Source organism: Salmo salar, chromosome ssa16, assembly GCF_905237065.1.
Source record: "Salmo salar chromosome ssa16, Ssal_v3.1, whole genome shotgun sequence".
Lineage (NCBI taxonomy): Eukaryota > Metazoa > Chordata > Actinopteri > Salmoniformes > Salmonidae > Salmo > Salmo salar.
In genome coordinates this window covers 12,464,443-12,476,603 of record NC_059457.1, presented here as the reverse complement: position 1 = coordinate 12,476,603, position 12,161 = coordinate 12,464,443, and the positions used below count along the sequence as shown (strand labels likewise).

The following is a 12,161-nucleotide window of genomic DNA, read 5'->3' as shown; positions in this document are numbered from 1 at the left end:
GAGCACGCATCCCTGAGGGGCCCCTGTGTTGAGGATCAGCGTGGCAGATGTGTTGTTACCTACCCTTACCACCTGGGGGCAGCCTGTCAGGAAGTCCAGGATCCAGTTGTCGAGGGAGGTGTTTAGTCCCAGGGTCATTAGCTTAGTGATGAGCTTTGAGGGCACTATCACTTTGGAGATGACTAACTTGAGGCTGTAGGAAATGTGCATTTTTAAACACAAATCACATAATTTACAATTATGTGAGCCACATTAAACTTTATTTGTATAGCGCTTTTCAATACAAGTAACACAGCGCTTCACATCGTAAAATAATACAATTAAATAAATACTGAATGTCAGCTTTAATTTTAGGGTATTTTCATCCATATTGGGTTAACCGTTTAAAAATTACAGCAAAAACTGCTGTAATTTTTAAACGGTTAACCCAATATGGATGAAAATACCCTAAAATTAAAGCTGACATTCAGTATTTATTTAATTGTATTATTTTACGATGTGAAGCGCTGTCCACCCATTTTAGGGGACCAAACGTATTGGGACAAATTCACTTACTTTTTACTGCTTTAATACACATATACTGTATTTGGTCCTCTATTGGTTCTAAACACTTCTACATTAATGTGGATGCTACCATGAGTGAGAAAGTTACAGACACACAAATATCATACCCCCCCAAGACATGCTAATCTCTCCCTATTACAATAACAGGGGAGGTTAGCATTTTGGAGGGGGGGGTATAATATTTGTCTAACTTTTTCACTCATCATTATTCAAGATTCATTCAGGATTATCTGTAATCATGGTACAGTAGCATCCACATTAATGTAGAAGTGTTTAGAAACATATTCTATAATTGTTTACAATAAAAGGGACTCCAAAATGACACAATGCATTATTTACCATTCATTTCTATTGGGCACAAAATAATCTGAAATACAACCAAAATAAACTGCAAATGCATCCAACAAGTTTGTAGTCACAAGCTTGATGTAATCATTGTGTGCTAGGAATAGGGGACCAAATACAAAAATATTGCCTACTTTATTACACATAAGAGAATTTGTCCCAATAATTTTGGTAATGGGTTAAAGTCAAAGAAGACACAATGGTTTCTGGCCGTAGGCTTTACATTGATGGACAAATCTGGGTTCTAGCAGGGTGGGGGCCAAATAAAACAACCTTAGATTTCTTATCATTGAGTTGGAATAACATTTTAGCCATCCAACATTTGATGTCAGCAAGACACTTATGGAGGGTTGTTAAACAAAATCTTTCTCTGAGCCTTTCTATTAGTATAAAATAATATATTTAATTTGGGAGATGACTGTATATGACATGAGGCTATAGCAAACCTGCATATTTAAACACAAATCGTTTATTTACTGTATGCTACTTACCACTGAGCATAATCCTCAACATTAGAGGTCAACCGATTAATCGGCTTGGCCGATTAATTAGGGCCGATTTCAAGTTTTCATAACAATCGGTAGTCGGCCTTTTTGGACGCCAATTATGGCCGATTACATTGCAATCGATGAGGAGACTGCGTGGCAGGCTGACCACCTGTTACGTGAGTGCAGCATCAAAAGGACCTTGTGGCTGCAAGGAGCCAAGGTAAGTTGCTAGCTAGCATTAAACTTATCTTATAAAAAAAACTATCAATCTTCACATAATCACTAGTTAACTACACATGTGTGATGATATTACTAGCTTAACTAGCTTGTTCTGCGTTGCATATAATCAATGCGGTGCCTGTTAATTTATCATCGAATCACAGCCTACTTCAACTTGATGATTTAACAAAAGCGCATTCGTGAAAAAACCCACAATCATTGCAATAATGTACCTAACCATAAACATCAATGCCTTTCTTAAAATCAATACACAAGTATATTTTTTTAAACCTGCATATGTAGTTAAAATAAATTCATGTTAGCAGGCAATATTAACTAGGGAAATTGTATCACTTCTCTTGCGTTCAGTGCAAGCAAAGTCAGGGTATATGCAGCAGTTTGGGCCGCCTGGCTCGTTGCGAACTGTTGAAAGGCCATTTATTCCAAACAAAGACCGTAATTCATTTGCCAGAATTTTACATAATTATGACATAACATTTAAGGTTGTGCAATGTGACAGTAATATTTAGACTTAGGGTTGCCACCCGTTCGATAAAATACGGAACGGTTCCGTATTTCACTGAAAGAATAAACGTTTTGTTTTCGAAATTATAGTTTCCGGATTTGATCATATTAATGACCAAAGGCTGGTATTTCTGTGTGTTTATTATATTATAATTAAGTATATGATTTGTTATTTGATAGAGCAGTCTGACTGAGCGGTGGTAGGCAGCAGCAGGCTCGTAAGCATTCATTCAAACAGCAGCTCTTAGCAATGTTGGGATGCACAGCGCTGTTTATGACTTCAAGCCAATCAACTCCCGAGATTAGGCTGGCAATACGAAAGTGCCTATAAGAACATCCAATAGTAAAAGGTATATGAAATACAAATGGTATAGAGAGAAATAGTCCTATAATTCCTATAATAACTACAACCTAAAACTTCTTAACTGGGAATATTGAAGACTCATGTTAAAAGGAACCACCAGCTTTCATATGTTCTCATGTTCTGAGCAAGGAACTTAAACGTTAGCTTTTTTACATGGCACATACTGCACTTTTACTTTCTTCTCCAACACTGTTTTTGCATTATTTAAACCAAATTGAACATGTTATTTATTTGAGACTAAATAGATTTTATTTATGTATTATATTAAGTTAAAATAAAAGTTTTCATTATTCATTCAGTATTGTTGTAATTGTAATTTATTACAAATATATATATAAATATCGGTATCAGTTTTTTTTTGGTCCTCCAATAATCGGTATCGGCATTGAAAAATCATAATTGGTTGACCTCTACTCAACATACATATTCCTTTTCTAGACAAGATAACTCAAGACATCCAGAAATACATATTTTATTTATTTTCCAACTCCATCCTCTTTTTTTCATTTTGGTTTTTACTACTTTTAACAAAAAATAATCCACCTTAATCAAATGAACAGTCATTGACTTAGAATCATGTTATGGGTGAAGATACCACAATGTGATCAGTCATTAAATCCATCATAAAAAATACAAAAATATTTTATGGCAAATCATATTTGCTGTATTGTAAGCTGTAGAAAGATTTTAATGTCATTTGGTAGTGATAAGCCAATTTCCACTCTGGTGCGATGCCAGTGAAGTGTTAAGCCCATTAAAATAAATACTAAACACAAGGGGTGTGAGCAGCTGTCAGCAGGCATGGGTCAGTAGTTTACACATGAGACATGGACACAGGCCAATTTCAGCACACTGGGTCCCCGAGTCCCAGGCAAGCATAAACCCACCAAGCACAACAGTCCCCCCCCCCCATTTGAAACACTACAGTAGACACAGAGAAATGTAACAAATGGTTGCACGGTCATCGATCATACTGGTCAGGTAAACTTGATGAGCAGAGTTAAAGGGTCACCGTCTCTCTTGGTGACGAAAGCCTGTAGCGTTCCTGGGGGCGTATGTAAGAACCTGGACCCTTTTAAAGAAATTCTCAATGAGTGCCCGGTTGTTCTTGGTCTTCCTATAGCATTGTGACATTTGTTGCTCAGCACCCCATAGATGTTGCCGGAGTCGCCCTTGCGGCCAAATAGGAGAAAGAGGGAGTAGCAGTCATTACCGATGGAGACGCAAAAATCCAGCATCCTCTCTGACTTGTTCCTATTAGCAGACTCCGTCTTGGCCATCTTGCATGGATTCAGTATATACCTCCGGGGGGGAAGTCCTCTGCCGTCCCTCCCCCCTCTCAGTCAGGTGCAGGATCTGCACGGCGATCAAGATGCAGGGGTTCTTGGTGGGCCTATCCAGCACAGCCCACACCCAGTCAGCACCCAGAAAGATGCGCTGCTGCTTTGTCATGGCGGTGCTGTTGGAGGAGTCAGTCATGTGGAGGTGGCTGCTCTGGGTAATGTAGGTAATTAGGAAGATCTCGTTGAGGGCTGTGGGGCTGGAACATGTCCTCTGGGTCCAGGGAAACAGGAGGTACTCCTGGGTCCTGGCGGCAGCTATCCCCACACAGTATTTGGATAGAGGGACAAAATTGTTGGGCTTGTTGAGGATTCTCCACAGGGTGGAAAATACTCTGGGTATGTCTGGGGCTAGTGGCTTGCTCTCTCTCGTCCCCCACAGGGTTGAGAAATTGAAGTTCATGTTGGGAATGGTCGTGATCGAGGCTGGTGGCTTCTCCCACCAGGTTGAGATTATCTTGGGAATGTCCAGGGCTGGTTGTTTGCTCTCTATCTTCCCCATGTCTACAGGATTAGGTCAGAGGGTGGTTTCCCTTATGACCTGAACATATGATAACAACAGTATAGTTTATTGTTGTAGAAATGATAATTTACATGAAAAAAGTTACATAGGTTATACTTGTGTAATAACATGGATTGAGGGTACAGAAGGGTATTCAACCCTAATGGAACCCTCAACCCTAAAAATACTTTAATTGTACTATGTTTTCTCTAGAATGGTGAAAGAATTACAAAAATAAGTCAATTAAAGCTCACCAGTATGGGTCTGCCTTTGATGTTTGGAACAGCTACAGCCCCTCTCTCCTCTCTGAAACCCTAGTGAGATATTGTAATGTGCTGGGTTGATGCAGATTAACCTGCAATAGGATCCTCATACTGTACAGATTATACCTGGGCTTGTACACTTCACTGGGCTACCTAACTCCCAGGGAGCAGGCTTCCCTTAGTATTTCCTCTCTTAAAGAAGCGATCCTCCATTCCGGTGACTGTTAAAGGGACTTACTTAAAGGACTACATCTGCCTATGCAATTATATGCGAATTATGTGTTGAAGCATAGAAAAAACAGTTTCTTATTGGTCATATACAAATTAGCTGTGTTAAGTGTTGGTGTGTTTGTTTGCAGTATGTCTTAGTGCCTTGTTTGCATCATGGATGTGTCCAGGTAATGGGTTGTTCCACGAAATGAGTCCCTTTTGCATCCTTTTGATATTTTAAGAAGAAATTGTGCATAAATATGGAAGTTTAAAAGACTGTTATATTAAATGAAGTGCCCTTTAATATAGACCAAATTGATAATTCAATGCATCTGGTTTTAAATACGCCTATAGACTTGCTAAAGTGCCAAAATTCTGCATTTTGACATGTCCCTCTGTGATTTTAACCCACTTAACCCCAACATTTCTCCCATTTTTCACCTTCATTGAAAGCCCTAGTTATTTTGTTGATTTGTCAAAGTAATTTCTGAATATTATTATTTAATTCATGAGATGTGTCGTTTATTTTAAGGTAAAAAGAAAAAAGAAAAATGTCCCTCATTTTAAGGTCAACCCTGTTACGTGAACTGAACTCTCGTTGTAATATGGTGAAACTATTCCTTTTGGAACATAAAAAAACATCTTATAGTCAAATCCTAGTGTAAAAGCAGGCGAGCTGGTTCTATTCTTGTAGGTTGAGCATGACACGTCAACCCTGTCACCCATAGATAGACAGGATAGAAATGTTTTAACAATTTCCTTTTTTTAAAGCTTGCATTCATTTGCACAAAACAAGCTTCCATTCCCCCTCTCACAAGAGGATTTATGGCTGATTTTAAGATGAAATCGTCAACCCTGTTACAGTTAACCCGGTTACTTTATTTGGCACTTAATAGGCAATTGCTATTGTCTTTTGTTTTTCATTTAACCTCTTGAGATAGGAAAACATGTTTTTTTATCAAGTTGAACATGTCATGACAGAATGTTAAAATTAGGTTAAATATATATATATATTTTTTTTTACCAAATTAAACTACCCAAAAGGGACTAATTTAGTGGAACAACCCTAATCTAAAAAAAACATACAAAAACTCATCAAAAAAGTTGTGAAATAGTACAAAATAATACAGTATGTGCAATCTTACAGGCTAGATTGCATAGGGGAAAAAAGCATGTCCTAAAAGCTCAAGTGGCATGTTATAGGCCTATACCTTTCACCAAAAATACAAAATACATGCTATTTACTCTAGTTTGGGGAAGAGCTACACACCAATGACGCATGTAAAATAGAATTCCTTCACCGTTCATTGTGTTCCTGTCACTAATACAGAAGTAGTATTCATTATAGTCCTGTATTATGATGAGGTAAGGGGTATGGCCAGTTGAGATTGTTGGTAAAGCCTCCTGCATTGAGGTTAGGTTGAGGTATGAGGCAGATAGAGGTTTCCCTTGGTTGATTGGCTGCGTTAATTAGTGTGGCCAGCGTAGCGTCCTCTCAGACTAGTGCTGTTTGAGCCCGTCTCATCTCCTTCAGAACTTCGTCTCGGCTTAGCAAATACTGAAAGCAAGAAGGGCCAGGGGCTGGGGTTAGCAGGAAGCATTATTCTGCAATGTTTGTCAGTTAAAGGCTTTAGAGTAATGTCCCTAACTTTAAAATCTACTTGTCGAAGCCTGTTTATTCAGTTGAAACCTTCACTGTCAGGAAATATAAGAACAACATAGCACTGTAGGATTGAGGAGAAATACAAAACATAACAGCCAGTGGCGTAGCGCAGTTTTGCAAGGCCCCACCCGCAAGGTCTGAGCCAGGTACCCCTCCCCCCTAAAAATAGGGGGGTGGGGGACAGCTAACTTCCTGAAATTCAACCACGGGGCAGGGAGAAATATTTGCAATACCTCCAGGGGGATCCCAGAGCTTGTGGGCGCTGCAGGGGTGCATCCTGCAGGGGTGCATGCAATTGTAAATGAGAACTTGTTCTCAACTTGCCTACCTGGTTAAATAAAGGTGAAATAAATAAAAATAAATAAAATCCTACACCAGTGTTAACAGCGTAACAGAAAATACTTTGTTAACTGGTTAGTTTATTAATTATTTACAGTATTGTCAAAAAGCTTGTTGAATGAGACGGATTGAGGAACTACTTACTGTGAGTTGGTTTATTCCCTCAGAAAGAGCTTCTATCTGCAGTACGGTCCCCTCTGTCACCGCCATCTGCAAAGTCAAACACAACACCTAGTTCTGGGGCTAATGTACTACTGACAGGCCAGGACATCAATGACATACAGGTAACTGCCATAATAATGGATACAAAGTATATTGAAAGCAGGTGCTTCCACACAGCTGTGGTTCCTGAGTTAATTAAGCAATTAACAATCCATCATGCTTAGGGTCATGTATTAAAAGTATTGTGTCTACCATAGCTATGCCCCCATAGGATGACAATGCCCCAATCCATAGGGCACGAGTGGTCACTAAATAGTTTGATGAGCATGAAAACGATGTAAGCCATATGCCATGGCAGTCTCAGTCAACCCAATTGAACACTTATGGGAGATTCTGGAGCGGCGCCTGAGACACCATTTTACACCACCATCAACCAAACACCAAATTATGGAATTTCTCATGGAAGAATGATGTTATATCCCTCCAATAGAGTTCCAGACACTTATATAATCTATCACAAGGTGCATTGACAAGGTGCTGTTCTGGCTCGTGGTGGTCCAATGCCGTATTAAGACACTTTATGTTGGTGTTTCCTTTATTTTGGCAGCTACCTGTAACACTTTGTTACTTCCATGCATGATGGATGGCAGGGTAGAAGGATCTACTGTAGGTGCTGAGCAAGCACCACTGTTCAAGTCATAGGTCACGTTCCAGGCCGACTACATTGCAGTCGTTGCATTGCATAAACCAATGAGTTATGGCAGGTGTCTGCAGTGAAGTCAGCCTGGAACATGGTCATTATGGATTTATGATAAAGATGTACCTGCAGATGGTTGAGCCCCTCCCCCCAGGGTGCATGATGGGATAGTCCTGTTCCAACATGCACTCCTCCATCTTGCATACAATGGGCCAATCATGATGATCAGAAGCATTGATGAGGGCTAGTTAGTGAATGATACTGGTTAATCAATTATGCATTCTGATGTCCCTGTACCGTGCAACGCAATTCATTACAGTGCATCTTTGATTCAAGTTCTTAAAACTGTAAATATTGATAATGGGCAGAGATGATTTCAACATAAAACCGAGACAAGACTACTTTCTTCTCTAATACGAGATGCAAGCTTTGTACAAAGATTGCATATATTAAATAGGTTATCAGGAAGAATTCCACTCCTTTATCACACTTATGATTTTTATTGACGGATTTGGATAGTACTATTTACAATTAATGACAACAAGAGGGCTTCCTTGATTGAAGCGTAATCTTTAACTATAACAAATATTATAACAGTCACATTTGAAAAGAACAGTGCATGATAATCACAATCTGGATTCCGTCAAAATGTACACAGCTATACAATCTCATTGTACTTTCCATTGTACTTCTTTCAATTTACCAACATAAATATATACCTCCATATGCAAATATTGCACAACTTCATTCCACAACTGTCTGACAAACAAGCAACATTGCTTTCTACTGGTTAGAAAAACATTTTAAAACAATGGATCAATACCATTAGGTGAATCTCAAATATATTTGTGTTAAAATGATCAATAAAATGATGCACAATGTTGTTTACATCAGTGGCATAATCTTAGTGCGTTAAAGGGCTGATGTGATAATATCAGAAAGCGTCATGCTCATATGGGGCACAAGGGCACATGTAAAAGGAATTACTAAACTTCATTTTTAAGGACACATTTCATCGTAATTATTTATAAAAAGATCTCTTAGCAGTATTTTGCAGAGGGGGCACACTGACTGGACCAGGCAAAGAGTACCCCCCCCCCAAGTAAGTGGTTACTTCCAAGGTGCACCCTGGAGAGCAAAGATATGCTAGGACACACATAGCGTTTGATTTTGATTTTAGATGTCGGTGATGGGCAGGACTGGCAGGAAGTAGGTTTGTAAATGAATTTGATCAAGCTACGTAGCCAATTGATTCCTTCTTAATAATGAATAAATAAAACAAAAATGTTTTGTTGTTTCTCTGTATTACTAGCCACCTTACAATTTTATGAAGTTGGTTCCCGGTCTCCCAACCTCATAACAAGCTATCAAGCCATTTCGGGCTGTCAATCAAGTTAGAGTAGCTTGTCCAACTATCGTAGATGGCATGCCTGCTGGCAAGGTTGCCAAATTTTGGAAATGCAAGCAATTACTAAATGTACTGAATAAGACTCACATTCTTTCAGTCTTTTACCCAGATTTATGCAGAGAAGCATATTTAATTTCTTTTAAAAAAAGAATCGCCAGTCAGTAGGATACTGACAGCTCATGAGGTATGCTTAGATATGCAGAAAAAGACTTGGTTTAAATGTAATCTGGCACCTTATGATAATATCATGATATTTGTGTAGTAATTAGGATGCCATGATATGTGCCTGTATTGATGATGTGTGTTATGATCCCACGTGCTGTGTTGTAATTTGGAAGTAACATCCTAGGCATGTTAGTGCAATATATTGAGATGTGGGATTTACAACAGTCAGAATGACACCTTCATTCAAATTACAATTGAACAGGTAAAGAGGTATGCTTAGATAACCGATGCAGAAAAACTGTCTTTTTCTTTTAACATTGAATTCGGCATAATGATTATGGCTCTAGATGGCAGGAAAAAGCTGTTTCAGGTGTTTGAAAATTGCAAAATTCTCCAACTTCCAGGGGGCCACCACCCGTACATCTTTACATACTTTGTGCCGTCTCTAAAATAATGGTACATGACACCCCTGGCTAATATATCACAGCTGAACACAAGGCTTGTAGATCCACAGAGAACATAGGAGGGGTTTTCACTAATAGGTATTTTGACCAATAAACCCAGCTCTGAAAAATATCTGTTGTGATTGGTCAAAAGACCAATTAGTGGAAGAAAGATCAGAATTGGGCTTCCTGTGTAAAAACAACCTAAGTATCTAGAAGCAGCTCATGCCCAACGCTAGGTTTAGTTGTTGGGTGTTAGATGATGGCACGTGACGGGTGTGGAGGTGGGTGTGCTGGGGTGGGTTTTGGGTAGCGTTGGATGGGCATAGCAGGAAGAGGTGGGGTTATTGGCTGCAAGCTGAGTAGTGATGGGTAGGTAGATACAGTAGTGTGACATCATCAGCTGTATGGCCCCACCTGCTCTCGTCTGTCTGGGTCTCTGTCCAGGATTGGGCTGAGGCCCCTGAAGCCGGAGTAGGGCCGGTGGGCCCCGTTCACCACCGCTTGGAGCTGAGCCTGGGCCTGGGCCGCCTCCAGGGGGCAGATGTAGTCAGTCGAGTCATCACATCTCTTCTTCCTCAGGTGGCCGAAGTTTGAGAAGCCCAACTTCTTTGGCTGAATGGGAGGACATGCTTTATGAACAGACTGAGATAAAGCTGTGTATAATTTCTATTCTATCCCTTTAACCATAATCAGTGAAAAGATTTCTAAACAGTGTACAAATGGACAGTGCTGTTTAAAAATAGTTCCTATAAGCCTAATTGTGCTGACTAAGTACATTATGCTATCGCTACATTTTACCTCCGCACATTTTCTGCTAGCCTTAAAAAAAATGGTGGGTGTTAGCGATACGTGGCGCTACAAAAGCCTGCTGCCCGAAAAGCTGCTTGGAGCAGCCCTGGTCTTAGAGTTTAGCCAGGTCTGAGGTGTCGCACTAAGGATTAAGGTGCCTATCTCCTGAAAGAGATGGGGGAAAGGGAGGGGGATAGGGAGAGGAAGAGAGAAAGAGGAGAGAGTGAGAGAGGCGGATGAGAGAGCAAGAAAAGGAGAGGGAGAGAGGAGGGAGAGAGAAACAACAAAAACGAGGGCTCCTAACAGGGTGGTGGTTCAGCCCTTGGCGTACTACAGTACAGTACTGTCATCTATTACCCTGACTTTGGCTGTGGTGCTGAGGGGAGTGTAGCCAGATGACTCCATGAACTCCCTCTTCTCCTGCTGAGCCTGGGAGCCCACCAGCATGTTGAAGTTGGTGGCCAGGTGGCGTCGCAGCAGGGTCTTCTGAGGGGGGATGTTCAGCAGCATGGCCAGGGTGTCTGAGTTAAAACGAGGCTCCAGAATCTGGGGGGTCATTAGAGAAGATTCAGAGGAAGATACAAGCTGGTTGACGTTTATTTTCATGAATCTTGCCCTGGAGCAGAACTGAGCGATTTTAATAGTTTGCCTAACGTCAGTTTATGTGACAAAACAATCAAGTACAATGCCTTCGGGAAAGTATTCAAACCCTTTGACTTTTTCTGCATTTTGTTAGGTTACAGCCTTATTCTAAAATTGATTAAATAGGTTTTTTCCCTCATCAATATACACCCGATACTCCATAATGACAAAGGAAAAACCTATTTTTACACAAGTATTCAGACCCTTTACTCAGTACTTTGTTGAAGCACCTTTGGCAGTGATTACAGCCTCGAGTCTTCTTGGGGGCGACGCTACAAACTTGGCACACCTGTATTTTGAGAGTTTCTTCCATTCCTCTCTGCAGATCCTCTCAAGCTCTGTCAGGTTGGATGGGGAGCATTGCTGCACAGCTATTTTCAGGTCTTTCCAGAGATGTTTGATCGGGTTCAAGTCTGGGCTCTGGCTGGGCCACTCAACGACATTCAGAGACTTGTCCCGAAGCCACTCCTGCATTGTCTTGGCTGTGTGCTTAGGGTCGTTGTCCTGTTGGAAGGTGAACCTTTGCCCCAGTCTGAGGTCCTGAGCGCTGTGGAGCAGGTTTTCATCAAGGATCTCTCTGTACTTTGCTCCGTTCATCTTTGCCTTGATCCTGACTAGTCTCCCAGTCCCTGCCGCTGAAAAACATCCTCACAGCATGATGCTGCCACCACCATGCTTCCCTGTAGGGATAGTGCCAGGTTTCCTGCAGATGTGATGCTTGGCATTCAGGCCAAAGAGTTCAATCTTGGTTTCATCAGACCAGAGAATCTTGCTTCTCATGGTCTGTGAGTCTTTAGGTGCCTTTTGGCAAACTCCAAGCTAGCTGTCATGTGCCTTTTACTGATGAGTGGTTTCCGTCTGGCCACTCTATCATAAAGGCCTGATTGGTGGAATGCTGCAGAGATGGTTGTCCTTCTGGAAGGTTCTCACATCTCAACAGCGGAACTCCAGAGCTCTGTCAGAGTGACCATCGGGTTCTTGGTCACCTCCCTGACCAAGGCCCTTCTCCCCCGATTGCTCAGTTTGGTTG

At 40.8% G+C, this 12,161-nt stretch overlaps 1 protein-coding gene and 1 pseudogene across 16 annotated transcripts in view; both read right to left on the bottom strand.

Annotated features, from left to right (window-relative positions):
• Positions 1-2,961: 2,961 nt before the first annotated feature.
• Positions 2,962-4,347, bottom strand: LOC123727788 (rab15 effector protein-like; annotated as a pseudogene).
• The window catches only part of LOC106573224 (liprin-beta-2), a 128,711-nt gene continuing 120,691 nt past the window's right edge, over positions 4,142-12,161 (bottom strand). For 7 of the 16 annotated variants that reach the window (XM_045696945.1, XM_045696950.1, XM_045696952.1 and 4 more), the window contains 5 exons: positions 10,847-11,035; positions 10,115-10,312; positions 6,967-7,032; positions 6,717-6,811; positions 5,900-6,378 (listed from right to left, as the gene is read on the bottom strand). In XM_045696945.1, coding sequence (XP_045552901.1) covers positions 6,369-6,378; positions 6,717-6,811; positions 6,967-7,032; positions 10,115-10,312; positions 10,847-11,035 — 558 coding nt within the window. In that variant the 3' untranslated portion in view covers positions 5,900-6,368. Of the gene's footprint in view, positions 4,387-4,601; positions 4,662-5,899; positions 6,379-6,716; positions 6,812-6,966; positions 7,033-7,807; positions 7,926-8,165; positions 10,313-10,846; positions 11,036-12,161 lie in introns of those variants that run through there. The other 9 variants (XM_045696954.1, XM_045696951.1, XM_045696959.1 and 6 more) reach the window with 7 other exon arrangements.